At 51.0% G+C, this 25,639-nt stretch overlaps 3 protein-coding genes across 8 annotated transcripts; 2 read left to right on the forward strand and 1 right to left on the reverse strand.

Annotated features, from left to right (window-relative positions):
- Positions 1-4,787: 4,787 nt before the first annotated feature.
- Positions 4,788-13,465, forward strand: CD2H10orf95 (chromosome D2 C10orf95 homolog). The gene is made up of 2 exons (XM_078434100.2): positions 4,788-5,650; positions 6,581-13,465. Exon 1 carries the CDS (start codon positions 4,962-4,964, stop codon positions 5,619-5,621), a length of 660 nt encoding a protein of 219 aa, XP_078290226.1. The 5' UTR covers positions 4,788-4,961; the 3' UTR covers positions 5,622-5,650; positions 6,581-13,465.
- Positions 13,466-14,828: 1,363 nt separating this feature from the next.
- On the forward strand, positions 14,829-22,519 carry CUEDC2 (CUE domain containing 2). 6 transcript variants are annotated; one of them, XM_060641647.2, is made up of 9 exons: positions 14,829-14,960; positions 20,533-20,619; positions 20,975-21,118; positions 21,212-21,273; positions 21,358-21,488; positions 21,574-21,756; positions 21,896-21,957; positions 22,039-22,099; positions 22,185-22,519. In XM_060641647.2, the coding sequence occupies exons 2-9, from the start codon at positions 20,546-20,548 to the stop codon at positions 22,329-22,331; spliced, it is 864 nt and encodes a 287-aa protein (XP_060497630.1). In that variant the 5' UTR covers positions 14,829-14,960; positions 20,533-20,545; the 3' UTR covers positions 22,332-22,519. The 6 variants fall into 6 exon arrangements, with proteins under 6 accessions (XP_060497630.1, XP_081646596.1, XP_081646597.1 ...); XM_060641651.2 differs by having other exon boundaries at positions 14,834-14,960; positions 20,536-20,619; XM_060641649.3 differs by having other exon boundaries at positions 14,843-14,960; positions 20,440-20,619.
- A 115-nt stretch (positions 22,520-22,634) lies between these two features.
- On the reverse strand, positions 22,635-25,634 carry FBXL15 (F-box and leucine rich repeat protein 15). Its single transcript, XM_060641646.2, has 5 exons — positions 25,521-25,634; positions 24,633-24,763; positions 24,307-24,460; positions 23,481-23,986; positions 22,635-22,971 (listed from the first exon to the last, which is right to left on the reverse strand). Exons 2-5 carry the CDS (start codon positions 24,683-24,685, stop codon positions 22,782-22,784), a joined length of 903 nt encoding a protein of 300 aa, XP_060497629.1. The 5' UTR covers positions 24,686-24,763; positions 25,521-25,634; the 3' UTR covers positions 22,635-22,781.
- Positions 25,635-25,639: the final 5 nt, after the last annotated feature.

Consider the following 25,639-nt stretch of genomic DNA (forward strand, 5'->3'; position numbering starts at 1 on the left):
CTTAATGTGACCCAATATGAAAATCTTTGGCCCTCATGTTGCACTTAACGTCCCACAGTTACACTGAGGTTTCTCATCCCTCTGATTTTATAGACAATGCAACCAGTTACCCTCTTGTGTCAGCACTGGGACTGGGTCTTGTAATTATCTCTGATTTCCCTTCCTGGTTGCCAACCAGAGCTAACTGGGAGGTGACATAGGGATGCAACTAGGGAGTCACAGCATCTCCCTGAATTCTTGAGTCGTATCAGAGTCCTTGAATTGTGGGACAAATAGATACATAAACACTCTCTCTCCTTGAAATTCTGTCCTCCCTTGGCTTCTGACCTCTCTGATCTACGGTCCATCATGTTCTCTCCCTATCTCTCTTCCTCAGTCCCCTTCCCTGGGTCACTTTTCCCCCGAGGCTTTCTAAAAGTGGAGGGCATTTCCTCGAGTTTCCATTTTCAAAACTCTTTTCATTTATTCTCTCCAACTTGTCAGGCCAGGGTAAAAGGGACTTCAAAAACAAGATTGCTGCCTTCAAAAGGCAGCAAAAGTGGAACCCAACAAATTGGCAGCCATGATGACAAAGTGAGGTGTGGGCCAGGAAGCAGCTGTTCCAGTCCTTCAACTACTATTTTTCCCTCCATGACTACCCCACCTCCCATCTCCAGCCCGAATACAAAACTGCCGACAGGACAGCTCCCCAAATGAACCACCTGACTGCATCATTGCCTTAACTTCCAATCACCCACTAGGTTTTTTTTTTGGTTGTTGTTTTGTTCTTGTTTTTATCTCCTGGCTTGCCTTGATTATTCTCCCAGACAACCAAGCCAAAAACATGTGCATCCACTCCTATTCTACCCTTTCCACCCAGGCAACTATATGGGATCAACTCTAGGTGAATCTCCTCCCCTCTTTTCCAACCCGTTCTCCTGTTTTGGGTGTCAGTTTTCCTGGGCTAGTGTGAGAACCTCCTCCGCAACTGGCTTCCAGCCTCTCTCACCAAACCATCCTCTACTTTGCCCACAAGACAGCCTCTGAGCATGCGGTTTGCTGTTCAAAAACCTCTCAGGGCGCTGTATTTTGAAATTTTTCATAAAATGCTGGGGAAAACACTCAGGGTGTATTGCTGATGCAAGCATCAGAAGACTCCACTCCACTGTGTGAGAACCCAAACTTTTACTTTTCTAAGGACTTAGGGTGATGGTGCTTTGTAATTAAAAATAAAAGCCTATTTCATTATGTCTTCTGTAATTAAATTTATATAAAGGAAAACACAACTGGCTATGTGGGGAAAGAAAAAATAAGACTCCACTCAAACCAGATTAAGCAAGAAAGGCATTTATTGGGGAGGGGGGGGCATAAGGAGGAGGCATTGGATGAAGGTAGTCCAAGGTACAAAATCCAGTTAAATAAGTACTAGGGATGTAGTGCACAACATGATTATAATGAACACTGCTGTTACGCTGTATGGTATATATTTGAAAATTGTTAAGAGAGTAGATCCTAAGAGTTCTCATCACATGGAAAAAGATGTTTTCTTCTCTATAAAATTGATGGATATTAACTAAACTTCATGTGGTAACCATTTCACAATATATAGAAGTTTAACCATTATGCTGTACACCTTAAACCTATACAGTGGGGTATGTAAATTATATCTCAATAAAACTAAATGGGGAAAAAAGAATTTATTGGTTCATGTAACTTTACTTTTAAAAAAGTTTTTTTTAATGTTTATTTATTATTGAGAGACAGAGAGAGGCAGAGCGTGAGCAGGGGAGGGGCAGAGAGAGAGGGAGACACAGAATCTGAAGCAGGCTCCAGGCTCTGAGCTGTCAGCACAGAGCTCGACGTGGGGCTCGAACTCACAAACTGAGATCATGACCTGAGCTGAAGTCGGACGCTTAACCAAATGAGCCACCCAGGTGCCCCGGTTCATGTAACTTTAAAGTCCAGGGTTCAAATGATGACATCAGGACTGAATTTCTCTGTCCCTTGGTTCCACTTCTGTGGTGCCATGCTCAGCCTTTACCTCTCCACCCAGACTGCATACTTTTAGATTTCCACCCAGGGGAAAGAGAGCACTTCCCTCCACCCCAAGACAACAAAGTCCTGGGCCTGGCTCCCACTGACCCAAACTGAGTCACTTGGCTACTCTAAACCAATCCCTAGGGCCAGAGGGATGGCAGGTGAAATTGATCTTGCCATAAATCATCCCTAACTTTAAGGACAGAATAGAGCCAACTCCCCCCAGAGCCACTTTACTGCATAGATTATGGCACCGAACCCCAAAAACCTAGGAGCTGTTACTGGAGTCAGGGTGAATGAATGTTGAGAAACTCAGTTTGGTCCTTATTTTTCACATTTTGCCTGAACCACCTCCAGACCAGCAGAGGTCTTCAGCAAGCGTGTAGGGACGAATTGTTAAAACACAGGCTTCTCACCCTCCCAAACTCCCAACTTGGGCTTGGTCTCACACTTTCCCCACTTCCCACCCAGGTGTGACCAAATCCCCATGTGGGAGCAGGTGGAGAAAGGAGCTAGCCCCATAGGTCCCATCATTGAGCTCCAGGCTGGGGTGAGGTCAGTCTATAGGTAGTCTTGGACATTCCTCAGGCACTGAGATTTGGAGAGGGCAAAGCTGTAAATAGGAATGGGGAGGGATATTAATTTCCTATTGACACTGTAACAAATTACTAAAAACTTAGTGGTTTAAAACAACACAAATTTGTTATCTTACAGTTCTGGAGGTTAGAAGTCTGCCTCATTAACTAAAATCAAGGTGTTGGCAGAACTATGTTCCTTTCTGGAGGCTCTAGGGAAGAATCCATTTCCTTGCCTTTTCGAGTTTCCAAAGGTCAAAAGCTCACAACCCTCTTCCATCTTCAAAGCTAGCAACAGCTGGTTCATCCTCATCACTCTGACTCTTCTGCCTCCCTCTTCCACATTTAAGGACCCCTGTGATTATATTAGATCCACCTGGATAATCCAGGATAATCTCATTTTAAGGACAGCTAATTAACATTAATACCATCTGCAACCGTAATTCCCCCTTGCCATGCAACATATTCACAGGTTTGCAGGGATTAGGCTGTGGACATAGCAGTGGGAGGCCTCTCCCAGCAAAGGCCACTGTGTTCTGAGACCAGTTCTTAGCGTGCACGGAAGGTAAGGCTCCCTTCTTGGAGCTCTGGGATAGGGAGTGTTAGGTAGATAGTCCAGCCCAGTCCCAATAGCTGTCCTCACTAGGCCAATGGCCCAAGTGAAGACTTGAGAAAGCAGCTCACTCGGGAATATAAAAGTGTGACATCACCAAGGTGAGTGTAGAATTTCCCAGAGGGCAGCTGGTCTTTGAGGGATGCTGAGAACTTAGAGGAGAACCTGTAGGGGTTACTGCTGATGCTGCTTGAGTCAACAGAAGAGGAAGAAGGAAAGTATGATGGCCTCACAGCCCACCATCTGGGAGAGAGTATCAGTTTTTAACCATCCAACAACTACCACCCACCTCACTGGAGAAGAGAGAGGTGGAGGGTTGTAGCTTGCAGCCAGAGGAGCCTGGAGCTTAGACAGGGTTTCACGCTGCCTGGATGAAACTGTCTGGTTTCACCCAAGCAGCTTCTGGGCTTTGGCCTTAGTTGGACTGGGTTCAAATCCCACTCTATTTAGACGGTGTAAACCTTGGAAAGGTTCTCACCTTCTCTGAGCCTCTAGTTCCTTACCTATTAAATGAAAATGGTATCACCATGTTCTTCACATGGCTATTAAGAATTAGTTCTTGGGGGGGGGGGCGCGGGGGTTGTTCAGTCAGTTAAGGGTCTGACTCTTGGTATCAGCTCAGGTCTCACTCATGGTCTAGCTGATGAGATTGAGCCCTGCGGCCTGGTTGGGATTCTCTCCCCCTCTCGCTGCCCCTCCCCACCTCACAATAAATAAACTTAAAAAAATAAAATTAAAAATAAAATAATTAATTATAATAAATAACTTAAAAAATAAATTAAATAATTCTAATGCAACGTTCTAGAGGCAAGGATTATGAGATAGTGTGAAAGAAGCCCCAGCATGGATTAGCAATAAAGCTACGTCTTGAGACAGACATGGGGTTGAATTTTGCCCTTACCATAACTAGTTGTGTGAGTTTGGGCAAAATATTTAACCGCAATAAGCCTACGTCACTGGGAGTGTTTCCTAGTCATAGAATATGTTTCCTGTGTCCCAAATCTGAGGCAAGCAGCTTCCTATTTAAATGGGGAAAATATCAGTACCTCCTTCCTAGGGTTGATGTAATCTTATAGATGCTCATAAGCAACTTGATTCAGTGCCTGATGTACGAACTTCACTCAAGTTAGGATAACTCAACCCATTTGGAGGAGCTGGGAGGACGGGACGTGGGGAACAGAGGGCTAAACTGATTGCAAGATATCCTCAGGGATGTAGTGGTGAGGGCATCCCTAAGCACAGGCCTCTAGGACAGGCCAGTATGAACAGCAGGCTCACCCAGTGTGGGCACAGGCTGGCTGGCTTTTGGCCAACAAAATGTGTTTCCCTTTGCCTGGAAACCAGAAGGTGTGGCTGAGGCAGGGCATGGAGAGGAGCCTTCTCTGGACCTCTCTGGTTCCCCAAATGCTGGGGACCAGCTCCCCCCGGGCTGAAGGAGACAAGTTGAGTGGGAAACCACCTGGAAGAACACTTCACGGCTGAAGGCTTGAAAAGGCCTTGGGTCCTTACTGCCTACTGGGAGCCTAGGGTTCAGGTCCAGCCCTGGGACAACAGGTGAGATGGAAGCTGAACGCCTTAGGAAGAGTTCCCCCAAGCCATGATGCGCGGTGGACGGGCTCCTACTGTGAACTAGAGCCCTGGGTTAACAGGCCCCAGGGACGGGTGGTGGAGCTAGAACAAAGGGTATCCACGCACACTTCCCACCGCAGGTGTGGACCAGGAGCCAGTATAAATGCCCGCTGCCTGAGCTTCAGACCATGTACTCGTACAGCTGCCTAGAGCCCGGAGCGGGCGTCTGGCCTCCGCTGCAGCCCCTCACTTACTCCTACCCGTCCCGCCCTCTGCTGCTGCCCCTCATCCACGCCCACAGCTGCTGCTGCCGGCTTCCGAGCCTGACCGCGGACGAGTGGCCGGCTCCGCGGGAATACCACTGCTTCCACAGCCAAGGCGCGCCCCTGGCGGCCGCGCCGCCCTCGTGGGCCTTCCCGCAGACCTACGCCGCGGCCCTGCGCCCGCCTTACCCCACGCCCGGCTACCTGGGGCCATTCCTACAGGGGTGCGCGGCGGAGGGGATGGCGGCCGCCCAGCGCAACGCGCCGTGGCCCGAAGGCAGTAGCTTGCAGCTAGAGCTGCGATGGGGCCGCCTGGAGCGTGCTCTGGGCCCGCGCCTCCAGCTGCCCGACGTGGTGCGGCGGGAGCTGCGGCGGATGTACGGCACGTACCCGCGCACCGACGTGCGCGTCACCTACCGCGGCGGCCAGTTCCTGCTTCAGGCCGCGCCGCGCGTCCCCGAGCCTGAGTACCGTGTGCAGAGGCGCGTGCTTCGGCCGTCCGCCAGCAGCGGCAGCGAAGACAGCAGCCCGGCCGCTGAAGCGGCGGAGCGTGGCCGTCGGAGGAAGAGAAAAGGCCAGAGCTGAGGACGCTGAAGGGTTCGGTGGCCGGCCGGGTGAGCACGCGTGCGGCTCTCCTCCCCTGCGCGCCGCTGCCCACCCGCGACGAGGGAGACCTCCGCGGTGCGCCGGCGCTGGGTGCATCTGTCACTCGCCTTTTTTTTTTTTTTTTTTTTTTTTTTTTAACCAAACTGCACGCCTCCCACCTGCTGCATTTCCCTGATTTCTCTCATTTTATTGCTGGATGGCGGGGGGAGGGCGAGAAGATTATCAAGGACATCTCTTCTTGTTTCTCTTCCCTTCCGCTTGGGCTTGGGAAGCCTGGGTTTGGGGTGGAAGAAGGGCCTGGACCCTTTGTTTCGTCTCTCCCTCCTCCCCATCTTAGAAGCCTGCCCTGCACCAAGCCCCCACTTTCCCTTTTTCCTCTCCTCCCTCTACCAAAGCTCCCAGAACTGCCCAAGTTCCTTCCCAAACTGAGGGCCCACCCATCCACAGATTGTAGTGAAAAGTAAATAAATGAGTGAAGTCAAGTGTATGCTGCGAGATCACTTTTCTGGTTGGGGTGAGTGCGGGTGTTCCCATTTGTGTATGTGAGCCCTACTTCCCTGCCTCTGGAAGAGCCCGTGTGCCTCCTCATGGGCCTGGCCTACCTCCCTTCTTCAGCAGCTCTTCTCCAGTGTGAGGGACGACACACTCCTAGGCCCTGCAGCCAGTCAGGTGCCCCGCCACCCACGGAGGTATTGCGAGAGCATAAGCTCTTTTCTTGAAGCATGGGTGGTAGGCGCAGCTGAGGAAGGAATGCCTAGGATGTAGATTTAGGGCTGCCACTGACACTTTCTAGTCATGTAACGAGTCTTTCTGAGCCTCAGTTTCTTCGTCTGTAGAAGCATAATATCAACCTAGTCTACCTGGAAAGTTCACTAGGGTTGAAATTTAAGATGAATGTCACTTTTCGTCTCCTAATTCTTGCTAACCGTCTTTAACAGGCTGAATTTGCAGTATTCCAGAAGTTTGCGGGAGGGGTAGGCCACACATCCTATGTGAACTATGGGTCTGACCAGACTCCACATCTGATGCCCATGCTGTACAAATTTGGCTCCTTGTTAAATTGCTTTTACTGAACTTCCACTTGTTGGATGGAAACAGCTAGCCTGGGTATACAGGTATGTTATTGAAGCTGTGCACCCCTTGATTGATTACTGCTATATCTGTGAACTTCATGGAGACGTTCTCTCAAGCCTCACTGCTTGGGAAGGGTGTTTCTCCTAATGAGTGGTTTACTTTTATCTTGGAAGCACCAAGGATCTCATAACTGGTCATATTTTTCTCTTTGTCCTGGCTTCTAGGGAGCTCAGAGGCAAATTTGCTTAGCATCTTTTGTGTAAAGCCTGGATCATGAAATTAGGATCATCCCTAATTTCATCTTATTTTCCTTTCCTTTTTTTTTTTTTTTTTTTTTTAATTATAAAAACATAGGGAGGTGGTGTAATGAGTCTGCTGTGTGACCTTAGGTAAATTGCTTAATGTCCCTGAACCAATTTCCTCATCACAAATGGGGGTGATGGGGACTTCTATCTCATGAGGTTATTGAGAAGATGCCATGAAATGCACAAAATGTTTACCGCAGCGTCTGGCATGTATTAAGTGCTCAAATGTTAGTGTTTGTTTTTAAAATAAAATAGTTGGCTATATAGAAATATATCAAATAGGATAAAAGTCTTTTTTATATCCTCAACCCCAAATGATAAGTAGGTTCCAACCTATTATTTTTCCAATTTTTTTTTTCTGTGCACATAATATTAATTGCATAAAAGGAATTTCACCGTTTTACCTGTTACATTTTACAGTAAGTATATTTTGGACATCATTCCATGGTAGTGTACCTGGAGCTACCTCATTCTTTAACAGCCACCCAATATTCCATAGCATTTGGATTCTTTCCAGGTTTTAGCTGTTAAAAGTCCATCCAACAAATGTTTTGAGTGCTTATTATTTTTTTAAGTTTATTTATTTTGAGAGAGGGAGAGAGTGAGCGAGCAGGGGAGGGGCAGAGAGAGAGGGAGACACAGAATCTGAAGCAGGCCCCAGGGCCTGATGTGAGGCCTGCACTCACGAACTGTGAGATCATGACCTGAGCCAAAGTCAGAAGCTTATCCGACTGAGCTGCCCAGGCACCCCGTGAGGGCTTATGATTTGCCAGGAACTGTTCTAGACCCTGAGGATACAGTGATGAATGAGACAGCCATGGCAGTTTCTGCCTGTACGAAGCTTACATTTTAGGGGGAGAAATGAGGATGGGGTAACAGGCAAATAGATGAAGGGAAGTTGTTATAAGTACTACAGCAGGAATAAGAGGCTGAAATAGAAAATGTGAGCAGAGTAGTGGAGCCTAGAATAAGATAATCAAGGAAGGTTTCTCCGAGGAGGTGACGTTTAAGTTGAGATCTAAAGAATGTGAAAAAGGTAGCCATGCAAAGAGAAGGGTGAGGGAGAAACCAGGCAAAGGGTATAGTGGGTTATCTGTGGGAATATAGTGGGAATGAAGAAAGTTATCTTCATTCACTCAGGAGGCAGGTGAGAATCCATAGCATGCCAGGCCTCATTCCAGGCACTGGGGTTACAGGAGAGAAGCAAACAAGTCCCTGCCCTCATGGAGCTTATTTTAGAAGTGTAACACAGAGAAACAGAGACTGACAACAAGCAAATGGGTGAAACTATGATGTAATATCAGATAGTGATAAATGACGTGGTGCTCTTTTTTTTTTTTTTTTTAAGTTCATTTTGAAAAAGAGAATCGCAAGCAGGCTCTGTGCCCAGCTCAGAGCCCGACGTGGGGCTCAACCTCACAAACTGTGAGATCATGACCTGAAATCAAGAGTCAGATGCTTAGGGGTGCCTGGGTGGCTCAGTCAGTGAAGCGTCTGACTTCAGCTCAGGTCATGACCTCATGGTTCGTGGGTTTGAGTCCCATGTCAGGCTGTGCGCTGACAGCTTAGAGCCTGGAGCCTGCTTCGGATTCTGTGTCTCCCTCTCTCTCTGCCCCTCCCCTGCTTGTGCTCTGTCTCTCTCTGTCTCTGGGAAATAAACAAATGTTAAATAAATAAAAACATAAGTAAAAGAGATGCTTAACTTAGCCACCCAGGCAACCCTGGGGTGCCGTTTTCAATAGGATAGCGAGGTAAGGTTTCTCTGAAGAGGTGATTCTTAAGTGGAAACCTAATAAAGACCTTTACGAGCCATTTGAATACCTGGGGGAGAAAAGCAGGTACAACAACCCTGTGGCTGGAGTGCCCTTGTCCTGTAAGTGAGCAAGAAAATAATGATTAATGAGATTAGAGATGAAGCCAGATCCCGTGGTACCTGGAAGCCGTGTTGAGAATTTTGGACTTTATTCTTAGGGGTGGAGGGTTATAAGCAGAGGAGAATGTGATCAGATTTTTTTTTTTTTTTAATTATTCTGGATGCTGTGTGGAAAAGAGACTGTAGAGGGGCCATTGTGTAAATAGGGGGACAAGTTAGGAGGCTTTTAAAGTCATCCAGGCAAATTCAGATGGTGGCTTGGTCTTATTTGGAAGCAGTGAGGGTGATGAGAAAAGGAGTGTCCTTGAATATACATCTTTGTTCACATATACAAGTATTAAATTGTTGAATATAAAGTCTTAGAATTAGAAATTGAATCATTGAGCAATGACACCCTGGTGGCCACAAGCACAGCCAGCACCCAGATCTTTGGTTCTAAATTCCATTCTCCATGGAAAGAAACCAAGCACATTGGGAAAATGGCTGTTTCCAAGGCTGTAGCAGGGAAGGTACAAGAAGAGCCTGGAACAACTTGTGCCAGAAAATAAAGGACTCCTCAGAAATGTCAAACAAAGGAGCCAGCTTGAAGGGACCTCCACTAGCCAAATCAGGAACAATTTAAACATCAAAACGATCACAGTAACAGATTATTATCTACTGAATAAAATAATATCTATAAGTACATACTAACATTAACTAAATAAACCAATGTGAAAGGAAAGCTTGCTCACAGCAGGAGGAACAATGAGCTTAGAAAATCAGCCCAATCAGTAATTGATTCCGGTGAGAATCATTCATAGATACTAAAATTATTGGGCAAAAGTTTGAGGATAAACAGGCTGTTATATAGTTTAGAGGTATGTTCCAATAAGATATTTATTAATTACAAAGAAAAAAGTAGTAACTTAGTAGAATTGTAGGGAAAACGAGGATAACACTTTAAGCCCACTGCCCAAGTGGTCCCTCTTGAATAAAGTCATTCTCACCATCTTTAATGAGTGTCTTGAAAATTTTTTCTTTAACAGAGACATCATGTGCTTTCTGGTATATTGAACTGAGAAAACACAACATCAACTCAGCAGTAATGCATAATCCTGAGGAAACATCAGATAAATGTAAACAGATAACCACAGTGACCTTTATTGTTCAAAAATGTCCATGTCATAAAAGACAAAAGAAGGCTAAGAAGCTGTTTCAGGTCAAAGGAGACTAAGAGACATGAAAACTAAATTCAGGGCATGATCCTGTTTTGGATCCTGGAACAGAATGAAAGTCGTTATGAAGGAGGTGATTGGGACAAGTTGCAAGATTTGAATAAGGGCTGTAGATTAGAGAAAGCAAAATGGCAAAAGGTTATTAGTTTCTGAATCTGGAAGAAAGGTAAGCAAGAGTTCTTTGCATTATTCTGCAAACCTTTTTACCTCCAGCCTCCAGCCCCAGTGAGGGAGGAGGGCCAATGATTACAGGCTTTTTGAAGGAGGTACTACCACTCAGCTCAGTCCAGCATGCTGCCATGCACGTACTTCCAAATCCCAGTGTTTGCCCCAGGCCATATGGATGTAAAAGAGCCCTGAAGGGAGCCTAGATGCCCCCTTCTTTGATCTTTTCTTTGAACTTAACCCTTAGAAGCTTATAACTCATAAAACATCTCTGCTGCCAGGGACCTTGCTGTTCACCTGGTCCAATGCCCTCAATTTACATTATGCTGGGAATCCAAGGCCAGAGAGGAGGAGTGACTCACCCAAGGTTATACAGTAGGTGGGAATCCAGAACTCCTAGATCTCAGTAGGGCTTGGTCTACCAAACCTGGTCCTGACAGCCTCCTCCTGATCTTGCCCCAGCCTTACCTGACCTTGGTATATGGTCTGGAACCCTTCACTCAGTAAACCCTGACTGATCAATTTTAAGCCTTAACCCACCCCCCAAAAGAGTAACTCACATTCTACTAAAGGAATAATCCTAATAAATTCACACACATAACTGAGAACTTACTGTGTGCAAGTACTGTGCTAAAGCCCCAAACGGAAACTATCAACTCATCTAATTTAATCCTCACAAAACTTTGATGTCTATATAATTATTTTTTTCCATTTAGAGATGAGGAAACTGAGGCCTATAGAGGTCAACAACTTACCTGAGGTCACACGTGGAGAATGCACCTGGGAAATCTGGCTGTACCTTAACTTCTAGGCCAAACTGCCTCTTCATACCTAGACACACTCAACAGAATGTGAGGACAATTTTTTGAACAGCTACTATGTGCCGAACCCTGGACTAGACACTGTGGGCTCATGAATTGAGCCCCGCTGGAGAGGTGTGTGGAGGCTTGGCAGGAGGTCGTCTGCACTGTTGGGAAGTTGAGGGAGGCTTCTTGAAAGAGGTATCTTGAGAAGACTTTGAAGGATGTCTTTGAAAGTCTCTCTGAGAGAGACCCTGTGTCCGAAGGATTTATAGGATCCTAACAGGTAACGATGGGAAGGAGGTGTTTCAGGATGAACTGAGGAGGGTTCAGCATAAGTAACAGGGAGCAACAGGGTTTCAGTAGAGGGCAGGTTATGACCAGGGAGCAATTGAATCTTGGGCTTGAAAGCTAAGTGGAAGCCATACTGTGGAAGACTTTAATGACAAAGTAAGGAGTTTGGGAGAGCCATTGAGATCTTTGAGCAGAAGCATAGGCCAAGTTGGTGTTATTAAAAGATCTGGCCAGTGCCTGGAGGAGCACCTGGTTGGGACTCCATGAGCCTCAGCCAGCAGCTTCCATGACCTCTATATTGATGTAATAGCACAGCCGAGCACCAGAACTGAGTCCCTAGGCCATTTGCTTGAGCTTACAGCCTATGGAATTCAGTTCTCAGAGCCAGGTGGCCAACGTTCTCTCAGCCTTGATTCTGCCCTCCTGTGCTCTCTTCTGTGTATTTTCCCCATTCCCAGGGTGGGCCAGATGAAGAACCTGGGTCCTATCCTAGAGAGGATAGCTCCTAATAGCTAAGCTCAGCTCCTGAGCTTAGAGCTGAAAATAGGGCTCACAGCCAGGGAAAGGGGCAAGCGTTTTCTGAATTCCAAAAGGATTGTTACAGGATATGAGGAGAGGAGAGGTTGAGGGCCATGGCAGGGATTCCATGAGTACTATGGAGTCATTTCTTGCCAGATGTGCTCCTGGCGGGACCAGATGTGGAGATGTACTCCAGGAGGAGTCAGGGCTGCGGGAAGACCCAGAATATATATACTGAGAAGGACATCTCTCTGGAGACTGAGGGGCTTCCCGAGCCAAAGGGTACCCCTAAAACATGGATCCTGAAGATAGGAGCCCAGAAGTTCCAGCTCCCTGAAAATTTCCCCACCACAAATGAAGATCTGAGATACCTGGCATAGATAGGGGAGTGGAAAAGAAACCTTTCCCTGAAACACACTCTTATTTCTGGAGAGTTAAACAGAAGGCTAGGTGCTATTCCCACTCACCAGGCAGAGCTGTAGCCTATCCCTAGAGAGGGAAAGTCAAGCATGCAAGCTCAGGAGCCACCCTACCCCCACCCTGCTTGTGTTGTGAGTCAGGGCCCACACTTACCAATGAAGCTTCCTCTCCTGTTCCTGGGGCTGGATCTGCAGTGATGCTCTTAGAGAATGCTCCTTAAATAGGGCCCCCTCCCTGCCCTAGCCAACTCCCACCCCCGCCCCATCCTGGCTCTTCTGAGAAAGGAGGAAGGTGTGGGAGGGCTGGGCACCTTGCCCAGAGAGCCCTTTCTGACCTCCAGCAAGAGCGGGGACCCCCTTTTCCCCCCCATCCTTTTGAAGTGTCCCCTTCCTCACCTCAGTCTCTGACTTTGTCCCTCCTACCCCTTGAGACCAGCCAGCTGGGCTTTTATCTCTGCTCTGAATGTCTAGGAAATCTGCCCTTCATGCCTAATTCAAGCCCAATTCCTCATTCTGAGGTTGGATGATGGGGAATTGATGTTCTAGGGGAAGCTTCAGCATAGGCTTCTAACTTTTCCCTTCAGCTGAGGGGACCTAGGTCTCCAAACACCAGCTGCAAAATTCACTTGAGGAAATGGGAAGAGAGGAGTCATCATGTCACCTTCTTTCACCTTATGTGGCTTCCGGCAGCACCCAAAGGGCAGGTGGAAGTCTGTTCCTATCTTGGGGATGGAGAGACTAAGACCTGAGGGGACAAAAAAATGAGGGGCTTAAGGTCCAGCCAGCTATGGAATGCCAAGCAGGACACATGTTCCCCAGAGCCCCTATTTTACAGTTCGTGTGTGTTGTGTCTGTAGTGGTCCCTCTCCTCAGCCCATCCTCTATCCTCTGACCCCAGAACCAAACCCCTGCTGCACAGAGTCAGGACGCTTCAGAATAGGAGCTAGTAATCAAGGGGCTCCCCCTAAGAGGTCTTTCCCATCATCCTTCTCCCAAAGCTCAGGAAGTTCTTTCTGATATCTAGCTACATCCAACTGCCATCCAAGAAACACGCCCGAGGGGAGGGGGACGAAAGGCAATGGGATGGCTGCAGGGATCTTGGGCTAGAACTAGGCACTGCTCTACTAAGGAAACGTTAAAGTTCCCGTAATGGGGGTGGTAGGGAGAGAAGAGTCATCTGCATTGTGCAATGCCTGGGGGGGGGGGGGGCGGGGGAGGGGGGGGCTGGGGGAAGGGAGGGATGGCCAAATCTTTAAAGGGCTGGCTGGCAGAGGCCTGAAGCTGATGAAGCTAACCTTCACCCCTTCCCAGGGGCTAGCCTAGCTCAAGTTCAAACCGGCTGTCACCCCACCCTTCATTAACCCTAGCAGCGCCAGGCTGGCAGCGGCAGTGTTTTTATGGGAGAAGCAGACGCCAAATGTGCTCCTTCCTCCCTCCCCTTTGCTGCTCTGTCTTCCCAGCAGTGATTGTCTAGCTTTTTGAGGCCAGAGGATCCTGGTGGGGGGAGGTGGGAGCCTACAGCGAGGGACAGAACTGAACGCTTCGATCCTTAGTCCTTCTCCCTTGGGGGAGAAGAGTGGATAGGACTGTCTACCTTGGACTATGAGCTCCTGAGGGCAGTGACAGTCTCTGAGTACCCCGCAACTTATGAGGGAACTAGCCGAAGGGGCTCATCCCTGTTGATTGGGGATGAACTAGCTCACCCTTGAAGGGAGCTCTTTCCTTCATGACCCATTGCGGGATTCCTGGGAAGGGATGGCTGCGGGCTTCCCCACAGGATAGCACCAGGAAGCTGAGGCAGCAGGAACAGAAAGAAGAAGGCGAGGCCTTGCTGGGTCCTGGAGTTCATTTGTCCTGTCCTAAATGAAAAGTCCTGTCAACATAGTCATGAAGGCCCTGGAAGTAGGCATGGCCTTTAGGCTGTCCTGGATCTGAGCTCAGGTCATCCTCACCCAGAGCACCTGCTCCCTGCTGCCCCCATCCAAACCAGGCTTCATGGTCCCAAGACCCAGACCCTGCAACCCACCCTAATTTGGGGGAATACATCGCTGTTAAGGGAACGCAAAGGGGACAGATATGGTGGGGAAGTAATCACCTAAGAGTTGATTGCATGACGGGGCTTGAACCTAGACTGGACCTAAAGGGGGAGAAACACTGGGATTTAGGAAGAACACCAGGTCTGGGTGTAAAAGGGGCCACCAGATCCAGTCAGGGAGCCAGGCCTGTGGAAGAACGGTAGGGGTAAGGGGAGAGAAAAAGCTATAGGATTTGAGGGGACAGAATTTGGGGAAAGGAAAGTGGACGAGAAGACAACTGGGTGGGGTCTAAAGGTTCTAGGTGTTTGGCGCTGACAAGGAACTGGGCGGGGATACCGTCAGCCACTGAGACTCCACCCACTGGCGGGACCTCCACGCCTAATTTCTCCCAACCCGCAACAAAAATGGCCGCCGCGGGAGCCTGTCCAAAACCCTAAAACAAATGAAAACGGGAGCAGAAGCCCCGCCCAGTTACGGGCAATTGCCCTTCTCAAAAATGGCTACCGCGGCGCTTCTGGAAGGGAACCGCTCTGGGCCCCGCCTTTGATCTCGTTGGTGGGGCTGGGGGATGAGAGCTGTACCGCGCGGGACAAGTCGCCGGCGGCGCCCGACGGAGCAGGTGATTTCCCCTCCGGCCCCCGGCCCAGGGCTAGGAGAGTCGCGGAGAACGCTGACCCAGGGTACCCGTCTTGTGTGTCCCCCCACGGTACTCCCTGGGGCCCGTCAGCCCCCCATCTCTGATTCTCGCCAAGGCCTGTATCAAGGCACATCCCAGTTTACTCAGGCCTCCCTAGTCTTGTGTCCCCAGGGCTGCAACCTCATTCCGGTGCCCTCGGGCCCACTATTCCGTACCCTTAGGGGTATCCCGCTAGCTTGTTTAGGGAGCTCCTGCTTCAGGGGTGGGCCGTCATCGCGGTTCCACTTCCTGTGCACCCCACTATCCCCGTTTGTGCGCCCGTCTGACTTTGGATACCCGAATCCCTTGTAGCCCTCAGTGTCCTTGGCGCCTCTAAGACTTGACTTGGGGGTCAGAGGACAATGATGTCCTCTGGAACCTGCATTATGGGACTAGGGCCTCAGGAGCTGGGCTTTTGAAGACCTCCATGCTGGACCCTCTGAGGGCCCACACTGGTTCCCAGGACTCCTCCCACATGGCCTTCTGCTCTCCCTCCACCTTGAGCACCTCCCCACCCCAAGGGAACAGCATAGTGCTCCTTCTCCCAGTCTCACTTGAAGTGGTCCAGAAGGTCTGTATGGAGCATCTGGAGAGTCCAGGCTTATGCCTGGTCCTGGGGCCACTCTCACGCCAGCCAGGGACAGGGAGGATGGGACAGTCAGGGTTGGCTACAGAGAGGAAGTGAGTCCTGCAGAATGAGAGTAAGAGGAAAAGGCATTCTGAGTGGGGAGAACGGTGTGAGCAAAGATTCTGAGGGAGGCAAGAGGGCAAGCTAGGCAGGACAGGAGGATCAGAACATGGGCTGGGGCCACATCATTTACTTCATGAGAGGTGGTATAGCGTAGCGTTAATAGTGAGGGTTCCGGAGCCAGAGTCCTTGGGTGCAAATGTGCCATTAACTTACTGTGTGACCTTGGACAAGTTACTTAACCTTTCAGTGTCTCCATTTCCTTGAGGGTAAAATGGGATAGTATAATACTATTAGTATCTGTATTTTAGGGTCATTGTGAAAATTAGGTAAGTTAACACATGTAAAGTGCATACAGCAACCCTTGGCACAGTGTAAGCATTCAGGAATTGCTAACTATTACCATCATCAGAGGTATTTAAACAGGACTCATGACAAGATGATGATCGCATTTCATGGATGCTAATAATCCAGTGAGCCCTGACTTAAAGACCCCAGGAAATAATGGAGTTCTGCGGACTATATCTAGAATTTGAAAAGTCCCATGGAAATCATGTTCTTACCTGGGAGAAGCCTGGCTGCTTAGGCTGCAGCTTTCCCAACTCAGAGACTGTGGAGGACAAATACTAGGAGAAACTCCTGGGCAGGAAAACAATGCTAAGGAAGGCTAGGGGGATGGAGAAGGGTGAAAGAAAGAAGTGTCAAGCTTTGAATGCTGGGTAAAGTTTGGGCAGCCCTGGAAGAGGAGAAGGGAGGTGTTGCCTTAGGAGATAAACCAGAGCAAAAGCTTAGGTGAGGAAGACTTTCTTTGGGACACAGTGAGGAGTTTCCCAGTAACAACTCCCTGGCCCTCAGACCTTGATTAGAAACCTGAAGTCATCAGACAGATCCCTTTTTCCCTAGAAACTAGACTTTCTTGCAGCACCCTTTGTCCCAGCAGAGATTGCCAAACAACTGACAGCAGCCAGGATTTGATGTAACTCGGGGTGGATATAGGTCTCTGTAGGGGGCTGACCCCTTGGGGGAACTGCATAATGGGATCTGGTACGCCTGGTGTGAGCAGTTCTGCTCCTCCCCAGGGCCCATGGTAGGGTCTGGAGCAAGGGTCGACATTCCTCTTGGTAGGCTAGAGCTTGTCAGTTCTGCTATCCAAAGTGAGCCCCGTGCTGTCACTGCAACACTGTGTTACTACTCAGGGGACCCGGGAACTGTGATCACAGATCGAAGCTCTGTCTCAACCCACTTGGAAGTCTTGATATCCTCTCGTTCCCTGGAATATACACTCAGCTAGGTGACCTGGATTTAAATCTTAAGTACCACAGTTCAGCCAAGTGATGTTGGGCCAATCATTAAACTCAATGAGCTTTAGTTCCTTTGTCTGTAAAGCGGGGAGTGACTGTTTGAGTGTCCTACTTCATGGGATACTCAGTGTACACTGATTAATAAGCCAGGAGTGGAGTCCCTGCCCTCATGAAATGACTGGAAGAAACATTAAACATTGCCCAGAGGATGATTTAATTATACCTATGAAAAGTCCTGCTAAATAAGGAAAAGTGTAGTCTGCAGTGAGGGTGTATGATGGAGGGACCAAAGCAGTTCTACAGAGTCAGGGGCAGCATCCCTTGAGGCAGGAATTTTTAAACTGAGACCCAATAGGTGAGAAGGTGTTGGACAAGTGAAAGGGTAGAGGTGGAAGGTTGCCCAGGCAGAGGAAACAGTTTGTGGAAAGGCTCTTGCCGTGAAAGAGCTTGAATGTTGGCAAACTGAAAGAAAGCCAAGGTGGATGGGAGTGATCCGGGGAGGGTGTAGTGCATGATGAGGCTAGAGAGACTGTAGGCAGGGGTAAGGTCCTGAACTAAAGGCCACAAAAAAGAATCTGGGCTAATCAGAAGGGAGGTGGGGGGTGGAGCACCTGGGTGGCTCAGCTGGTTAGGGATCCATTGGTTAAACTTCAAGCCTAGCATTGGGCTCTGCACTGATGGGGTGGAGCCTGCTTGAGATTCTCTTTCTCTCCTCTCTCTGCCTCTCCCCTGCTTGTGCTGTCTCTCTCTCTCCAAAATAAATAAATAAATAAATAAATAAATAAATAAATGGGCATTGGGAAGTCACTGAGAGATATTAAGCAGGAAAAACATGATTTTTTTTTTTTTTTAAAAAACAGATCACACAATTGTGATCTTTGTAAAGAATAGGTTCTTGGAGGCGCCTGGGTGGCTCAGTCAGTTCAGCATCTGACTTTAGCTCAGGTCATGATCTCACAGTTTGTGAATTCAAGCCCTGCTTTGGGTGAGCCCCGCTTCTCTCTTTCCCTCTCTCTGCCCCTCATGGGATTCTCTCTCTCTCTCTCTCTCTCTCTCTCTCTCTGTCCCTCACTCACACACTTTCTCTCTCTCAAAAAAAAAAAAAAAAAAAGACAGAGAGAATAAGTTCTTGGTGGGGGGGCTCTTGGGTGGCTTATTCGGTTAAGCATTTGACTCTTGACTTTGGCTCAGGTCATGATTTCACAATTCATGAGATAGAGCCCTGTGTTGGGTGCTGTGCTAACAGCACAGAGCCTGCTTGGAATTCTCTCTCTCCCTCTCTTTCTGCCTCTTCCCCCCTTGCATATGCTTACTCTCTCTCTCTCTCTTTAAAATGAATAAACTTAAAAAAAAAAAAAAGAATAGGTTCTTGAGGAAAAGACAGTAGTGGGGGAAGGGTTAGGAAGCTCTGGCAGTGAAGACAAAAGGTGGAGCAGAAAGGGAGGAGGGATGGAGAGAAGCACACGTGTTAAGGTGACAGTCAGGCCTTGGTGCCTGGATGTGGGAAGGCAAGGGGTAGGATGGTACCAAGGACAATTCCCAGACTTGTGGCAGGAGTGGCTGGGTAGGTACATGGACATGTATTTACTGATGACAGTCTTGGAGGAGCAAAGGACTTGGGAGGACGTCAGTTTGGAACAGGTGAAGTCACTCACACGGAAGTGTCAGAGAAGTAGATATGCAAATATGTAGCTCAGAGGGGGGACCTAGACTAAAGGATTGGCATTTGAGGATTGTGACATAGAGTTGGTTCATAAACATGTGGCCCAGACAAGGTCTTCCAGAAGGAGAGGGTGCAGAGTGAGGAGGGACGAGGAGCAGCTTTGAGCCTGAGCTTTCCTGCCAGTAGAAGAGAGGGGGACAGAGAAGGGAGCCTGGGACGAAATGGCCAGAGAAGTAGAAGAGAAGCAGGAGAGTGTGATGCCTCAGAAACTAACAGTGACACTGCTTGAAAGGGCAAGTATTAGGTGAAGCCATAAGAAATTGCCTTTCCTTCTTTCCTTCCTTTCCTTTCCTTCTTTCTGTTGACCAAAAACAAGCATACTGGCAAGCTTATAGGGTTCAACCTGAATAGACCCAAACTGAAAAAGTAACTCATGACCTTAGACTGAGAAATTTTTGTAGAGACGTTGTAGCAGAAGCCAGATGAACTGGGGAGAATGGATAGAAAGGACACTAATAAGGGAATAGAATCGACAGGATTGGTGATCAGCCGAGTACAGCAGGTAGAGTTGAGAGAGGGTGAAAGCAAGGGTAATTTCCAAGTTTCAGGTTTGGCAGCTGAGTGAGTGAATGGTTGGGTCAGCCAATGAAGTAGGAGGGGGATGTACACTAATCGTGAAAATATTGTTGAGTGTGGGGTAGACGGAATGTGAGGTATCTCTGAGACTTCAGAATGGGATGATGAGCTGACAGTTGGACCTGTGGCTCTGGAGCCATTCATTACCATCTATGTGTTCCTGACTCCTACATATGGACTTTGGGGAGTCAAAATCATGTAGGTGGAAATGAACTCAGTCAGTCAGTGTTTATGGAGCATCTACTAAGTGCTGGGGTTACATCAGTGAATAAGACGAAGTCCCCCTGTACCTTGGAGCTTATTACATTATATCAGGGAGGTCAGACAATAGGCAAACATAAAACAACATTAAGCTGTAGTAAATGCCATATAGAAAATAAAGCAGGGTGAGGGGTTAGGGGGTATGAGGAATACCTATTTTTGGTAGGTTAGTCAGGGAAGGTCTGTCTCAGAGGGCAACATTTGACCAGAGCTCCAGAGGAGGTGAGGGGGTGGGTATATGAAGGAGACAGGTAGGAAGAAACTGGACAAATTTGAGGACTAGCAAGGAGGCTGGTGGGGCAGGAGTGGAGGTTGGAGAGGCAGGCAAAGGCCAGACCTTGTAGGGTTTTACAGGCTTTGGGAAGGAAAATGGAAGGGCCTTTGTAGATAGCCTTTTGTGCAGGAAGAGAGAATTCCTCAAAGACTTCCCCTTCTATCAGAGCCTTGTAGCCAGAAAAGCCCCTTTGTGCGGAGGGTGGGTGGGCCATTCTGGGTGGGGGAAGGCTGTGCTTGGTCCTGGGGCCTGCTCTTTGGGGGGCTGGACAATGGGCCCCTTGTGGTTAGACTTGAGGGCCAAGTGGCCCCCTCAATGATGGGATTCCTCAGCCAGGAGGCATGTGACCCCAAGACCTTGGCTTCTTGCCTGAGGGTCTGGGCCTGCTGCTGGGGAATGGGGTGGCGAGATGGGGAGAGGTTGGGGGAAGGGTGAGGGAAACCGCTTGGGAGGCCTTCTCCTACAGCAGTGCCCTGTCCTGTCTCAGGCTGAAGGAGGTAGAGAGATGGGCAGGGAGGGGGTTGTGGCTCTGCTTGAGAGAGCGGAGGAGGGCTGGTGAGCTGGGAGTTATGGACAACAGTAACAAATGGTTTCCACAGCAGGGCAGGAGGGAGGAGCTGGCCGCCCCTGGGCCTAGTGGGTAGGAGCAGGCAGAAGAGGCCCTGACAAACCTACATCTTCTGTCCCTTCAGAAGAGGAGAGAACATGGAGCTGGAGAGGATTGTCAGTGCAGCCCTCCTTGCCTTTGTCCAGACGCACCTCCCCGAGGCTGATCTCAGGTAGAAGCAGCTTTCCTGGGAGGATCATGCTGGGGTCTGGGTTGGAGCTGCTGGGCAGTGCTCCGGGCCCCAGCCAATGGAAAGACTGGGATGGCAAGCACTCAGCTCTATTCCTGAGGTGGGGGAGGGCTGATTATGATTTGCTGGTATGGCCTTACATCCTAACCTGTCCCTGGCACCTTGTTGGACAGGTGGAAAACCAAAGCTCTGTAGGAGGATGGGATACTTTCTGGCTTCAAGACTTGAAGTCTGGCTCATAGACCCAGGGAAGCTGAGGGCTCGAGTCTCAGGCTAGGTGGGGGTGCTGGAGGTATCCCGTGTCCTACCTAGGACTTGTCCTGTCCCCTTCCTGCAGCGGCTTGGATGAGGTCATCTTCTCGTATGTGCTTGGGGTCCTGGAGGACCTGGGCCCCTCAGGGCCATCAGAGGAGAACTTCGATATGGAGGCCTTCACTGAGATGATGGAGGCCTATGTGCCTGGCTTTGCCCACATTCCAAGGTGGGATCTGGCTGGGGTTAAGAAGGGGTGGAGGGCTGGCTGATTGTGGAAGGTAGGCAGGGGTGTCCTCTTACCACCCTCCTATCTTTTCAGGGGTACAATAGGGGACATGATGCAGAAGCTCTCAGGGCAGCTGAGCGGTGCCAGGAACAAAGGTGAGCTTGGGGATTGGGCACTTGGGAAATTCATAACCCCCATCCCCCAAAGCCCCGGCAAACCTGATGCTCTGCTTCTTTAAGAGAACCTGCAGCCACAGAGCTCTGAGGTCCAAGGTCAGATGCCCATCTCCCCAGAGCCCCTGCAGCGGCCTGAAAAGCTCCAAGAAGAAACTAGGGCTTCTCCTACTGCTGCTGGAGACACCCAGGAAGAGGTACTGGTAGGAGAGGGGACTGGTGAGGGAGTCAGGGGCCAGGAAAGAAGGAAGTACTGCCTCTGGTCAACATCTATGCCCACAGGCAGCCAGTGCCGAGGAGGAGCTGCTGCCAGGGGTGGATGTACTCCTGGAGGTGTTCCCTACGTGCTCGGTGGAGCAGGCCCAGTGGGTGCTGGCCAAAGCTCGGGGAGACTTGGAAGAAGCTGTGCAGATGCTGGTAGAGGGGAAGGAAGAGGGGCCTCCAGCCTGGGATGGCCCCAACCAGGTATCCTCTGCTAGACCCCCGCTTCGACCCAAGTAGCCTTAGCTACATTCCACCTTAGTGTTAAGCCCCCACCCCTAGCCTATCCCTGCCTGCTTCTGCTGGTGCCCTAGGGTTTAGATGAAGCTTCCCTTCTCTGCAGGACCTGCCCAGGCGCCTCAGAGGCCCCCAAAAGGATGAACTGAAGTCCTTCATCCTACAGAAGTGAGTCTGGGCTGGGCTGGGCTAGGCCCTTAGAGGGTCATCCCAGGGTGGCAGGAGCTTCACCCAGCCAGTTTTTGGCAGGTACATGATGGTGGATAGCGCAGAGGATCAGAAGATTCACCGGCCCATGGCACCCAGGGAGGTAAGAGAGTTTATGGCTGCTAGAGGTGTGAAGTGGGTGGGACTCTCTCCTGGCTTCTGCTACTCACTCCCCAATTGCCTCCCAGGCCCCCAAGAAGCTGATCCGATACATCGACAACCAGATAGTAAGCACCAAAGGGGAGCGATTCAAAGATGTGCGGAACCCTGAGGCCGAGGAGATGAAGGCCACATACATCAACCTCAAGCCAGCCAGAAAGTACCGCTTCCACTGAGGCATTCGCCAGACTCTGCTGGAGCCTTCTTGGCTCAGATCCCAGAGGGATGCAGGAGCCCTACACCCCCACACAGGGCCCGCCCTAACTCCTGTCCCCCTTCTCTACCCTGCTCTCTACTTCCTTGCCCCACTATGTTGACCTCCTCTTGGAGCTGCCCACGGGCACAGTAAAGGTGGCCCCAGGAAGATGTGAGTGCATTCTGGTCATTTCTGCCTCAGCTGGGGTGCTGGGGTACTGTGTCTGTCTGACCTTCTCTCCCAACTTCACATTCCTTATCTCCAACACGGCAGCAGCGCCAGGCAAGAGGGGGTAAAAAGCTCTTTATTTGAAGCTCCAGGGTGGGGCAGGGCATCCGCCTCTAGCCAGAGGCCTCCACAGTCCAGTTTCCCTACAGTTCATAGTCAGGCCCCCGCCACACAGTCCAGCTGTGACCCATCGGCAGGCAGGTCAGACCTGCAGGTTGACAAAGGGTGCAAAACCAGCCATGTCCTGCAGGAGCACCAGGGCCTGATGCAGCGGCGGCTCCACGTCGATGTCCACGCCGCGCTTCCGCAGGCGGCTCAGGCTGGGCTCGGCCACATGGTGGCAGTGCCGCACCCGCAGCGAGCGCAACGCCGGGCAGTACTCGGCCAAGGTCCTGGGGGAGGAGCTGGGTGAGGCTAGGGGCCAGAAGCTGTTTCGCCCACGGTGGGGGAGCCAGCGAAGCCCCTGCCTCCTTCAAACTCAGAGCATACTTTTTCCCTCCATAAACCTGGATGGGGGGGGGGGTTATGAGGGGGTCTGGATGGGGTCATACACCAATGTCTCCAGTGAACTTGGGACTTCCTCCTATCTCTTAAAGGGGGAACCTGCTCCTCAGCTCCGCCCAGGATTTCAAGGTTTTCCCCTTGTTGAAAAGAAGTCTGAGAGTCGACTGTCTGTGACATCCGCTCATGCGTAAATACTGGTTCCAAAAAGTTTTTTAAACTATGGGTTCTCTGGCCTCGGCAATCCTAGAGATCTTTCCTGGTCTGAATGGGGGTGTCGTGGTAGCAGAAAAACCCAGAAACCACAGTTCTGCCTTTTGACAGCTGCACCCCGTCCCTAAACCAGAGGCTAAAAAAGTGATTGCCCTCTTCCCATCCCACCAACCCAAGGCCCAGGCACCTGACGCCGTCGCTTCCGACGCGGAGGCAGCCGGTTAGATCTAGGTGCTCGAGTTCCGGGCAGTTCCGAGCCAACTCCTGGACGGCGGCATCCCCCACATTGGCGTTGACTGCCAGCGAGAGGCTGCGAAGGCCTGCGCCGCGCCTCTGCGCCAGGTATACGATGGCCTCATCCTTGAGCTGACGGCAGGCGGTGAGGTCCAGCTCCTCAAGGGCCGGACAGCGGTCGGCGAGGCCGCGCAGCGCCAGACCGTCTACCCAGTCACAGTGCGCAAGGGAAAGGCGCTGCAGGCGGGGGCAGCCCTCCGCCAGCGCCCCCAGCGCGCGGCGGCTCAGTTGCCCGCAGCCGGCTAGAGCCACGCTCCGCAGCTGCGGATTCCGCGTCAGCACCGGCACCAGATCCTCATCCGACAGCCATTCGTGACACGGTGCTAGGGCCAGCTCCTGCAGCCCCTCAGCGTCCCGCAGCAGCCAGGCCAATGCGGCCCGCGGGATCTGCGGACCCACCTGCGGGCAGGGAGGCACCTCGACTTTCAGCTGGTCCCGAGGGCGGGGCGGGCGCTGCCTCTCCGCCCCATTAGAGTTATTTCCCGGCAGCAACCTGCCTTCGGAGTTTGCCCCCTGACTCCCAGGAGAGACCCCACGTGCCCTCTGAGTTGATACCCGGTACTCGCCCTTTGAGAGTACTTCCCGAAGGGTGGGTCGCTTCCCGGGAGTTGCTGGACGCGCAGGGGGTCGGGAAGGGTAGACAGCTGGGCTGGGGGCTGGGTTGGAGGCGGGGAGGGGGCGGTACCCGGACGGGGGCGGGGCTCTGGCCCCTGGCTCACCTGAGCGGCGTCGAAGCGGCGCAGGCCAGCCAGGTGCAGCTGCACTAGCGCCCGGAAGGCCCGGCTGACGCGCTGCAGCCGGAGCAGCTGGCGCAGCGGCACCCGGCTCAGGACGTGTGGGAGCAGCACGTCTTCCCAAGGCAGGTCCAGGAGCCTGCGGGTAAAGGGGCGTTGGCGGTGGCGTTCCCGGGCCGCTGTTACCTGCGAGTCCGCCTCTGTTATGCTTCTGCGCCCCGGCTCCTAAGAGCGACCCCCAAACCCGGCCCAGTTCAGCTCCCTTCCCCCAGGTCCTTCTTCCCTCTCTCGGCCCCTCCGGTGCTCGGTACCTGACGGCTCCGGGCTCTTGCTCCCCTCCGGACGGCTCCATCGGTGGCTCCATCGGCGGCCTATTGCGCGTGCGCACTAAGGTCCTCTCGCTTTGGCCTTGGAGCGGCCTCAGCGAACCCGCCTCTTCGGGCTGTAGAGACAGACCGATTCAATCGAGTGTGGTCTCACTGAGGATCCTATCTGAAAGCGTTCCGGATGGATATCAAAACTGAGGGCGGAGCCGACCGGTGGGGTAACATCAGACCTCGCCTTCTCGGCTACAGGGCTTGAGACCTGAAGCTGGAGAACGCGATGGTGCAGCAGAGACTGGCTCTTTTTTCGTCTTGGGCCAGTGGCCGCCGCTGAATGAAGTGGTGATGGGAGGAGCAGGCAAAGCCAAACGCAGAAGGGGCGGAGCCATGACTCCAAGGTTCTGGGCCTATTCTCTGCCCTCTGGTCGCGCTTAGCGACTTTGAAAAATGGGGAGAAACTATCCAGGCTTTTACTGTCTCGTGTGTAGTAGGTGCCCAGTAATTTGTTGAATGAATTGAATGGGCGAAGCTAGAATTTTTCTTCCTTCATCAAGCAAAATTGCCCAAACCCTCATTCCTGGTTAGTTGTCAAGTACAGGGCTGTCCAGCCCCTTCCACTCCCAGAAGATTTGGAAAAGGTTTGCATCTTGAGGGGAGGGGCGTAGAGGGCGCTAAAAAGGACTATCTTCCCAGCTGGGTCCCTTTCTTTTCCCCAGGAGGTCTAGAGTCCTGAGAACAATGAGTGCTCAGCCCAGCCCACCAGGAGTACCGCTTCTGGGCTGACCTGGGGGTTAAGCTGTGGGGTTTGGGGCTGGGCCCGCCCTGGGGCAGTGATGCCCCAGAACTCCAGGCTCAGACTCTGGGCCACCCTCTCACCGCGTCCACAGTTCCTGGCTCCAGGGTCCGCTCCGGGGAACCTCCAGAGTAGTGCTTTCCCCATCATCCATTGGTGGGGAGAGTATGAAGGACGCTGAGGGCTACCGCTGTCGCCGAGA

The sequence above is a fragment of the Panthera onca genome, chromosome D2 (assembly GCF_046562875.1).
Source record: "Panthera onca isolate mPanOnc1 chromosome D2, mPanOnc1 haplotype 2, whole genome shotgun sequence".
Classification (NCBI taxonomy): Eukaryota; Metazoa; Chordata; class Mammalia; order Carnivora; family Felidae; genus Panthera; species Panthera onca.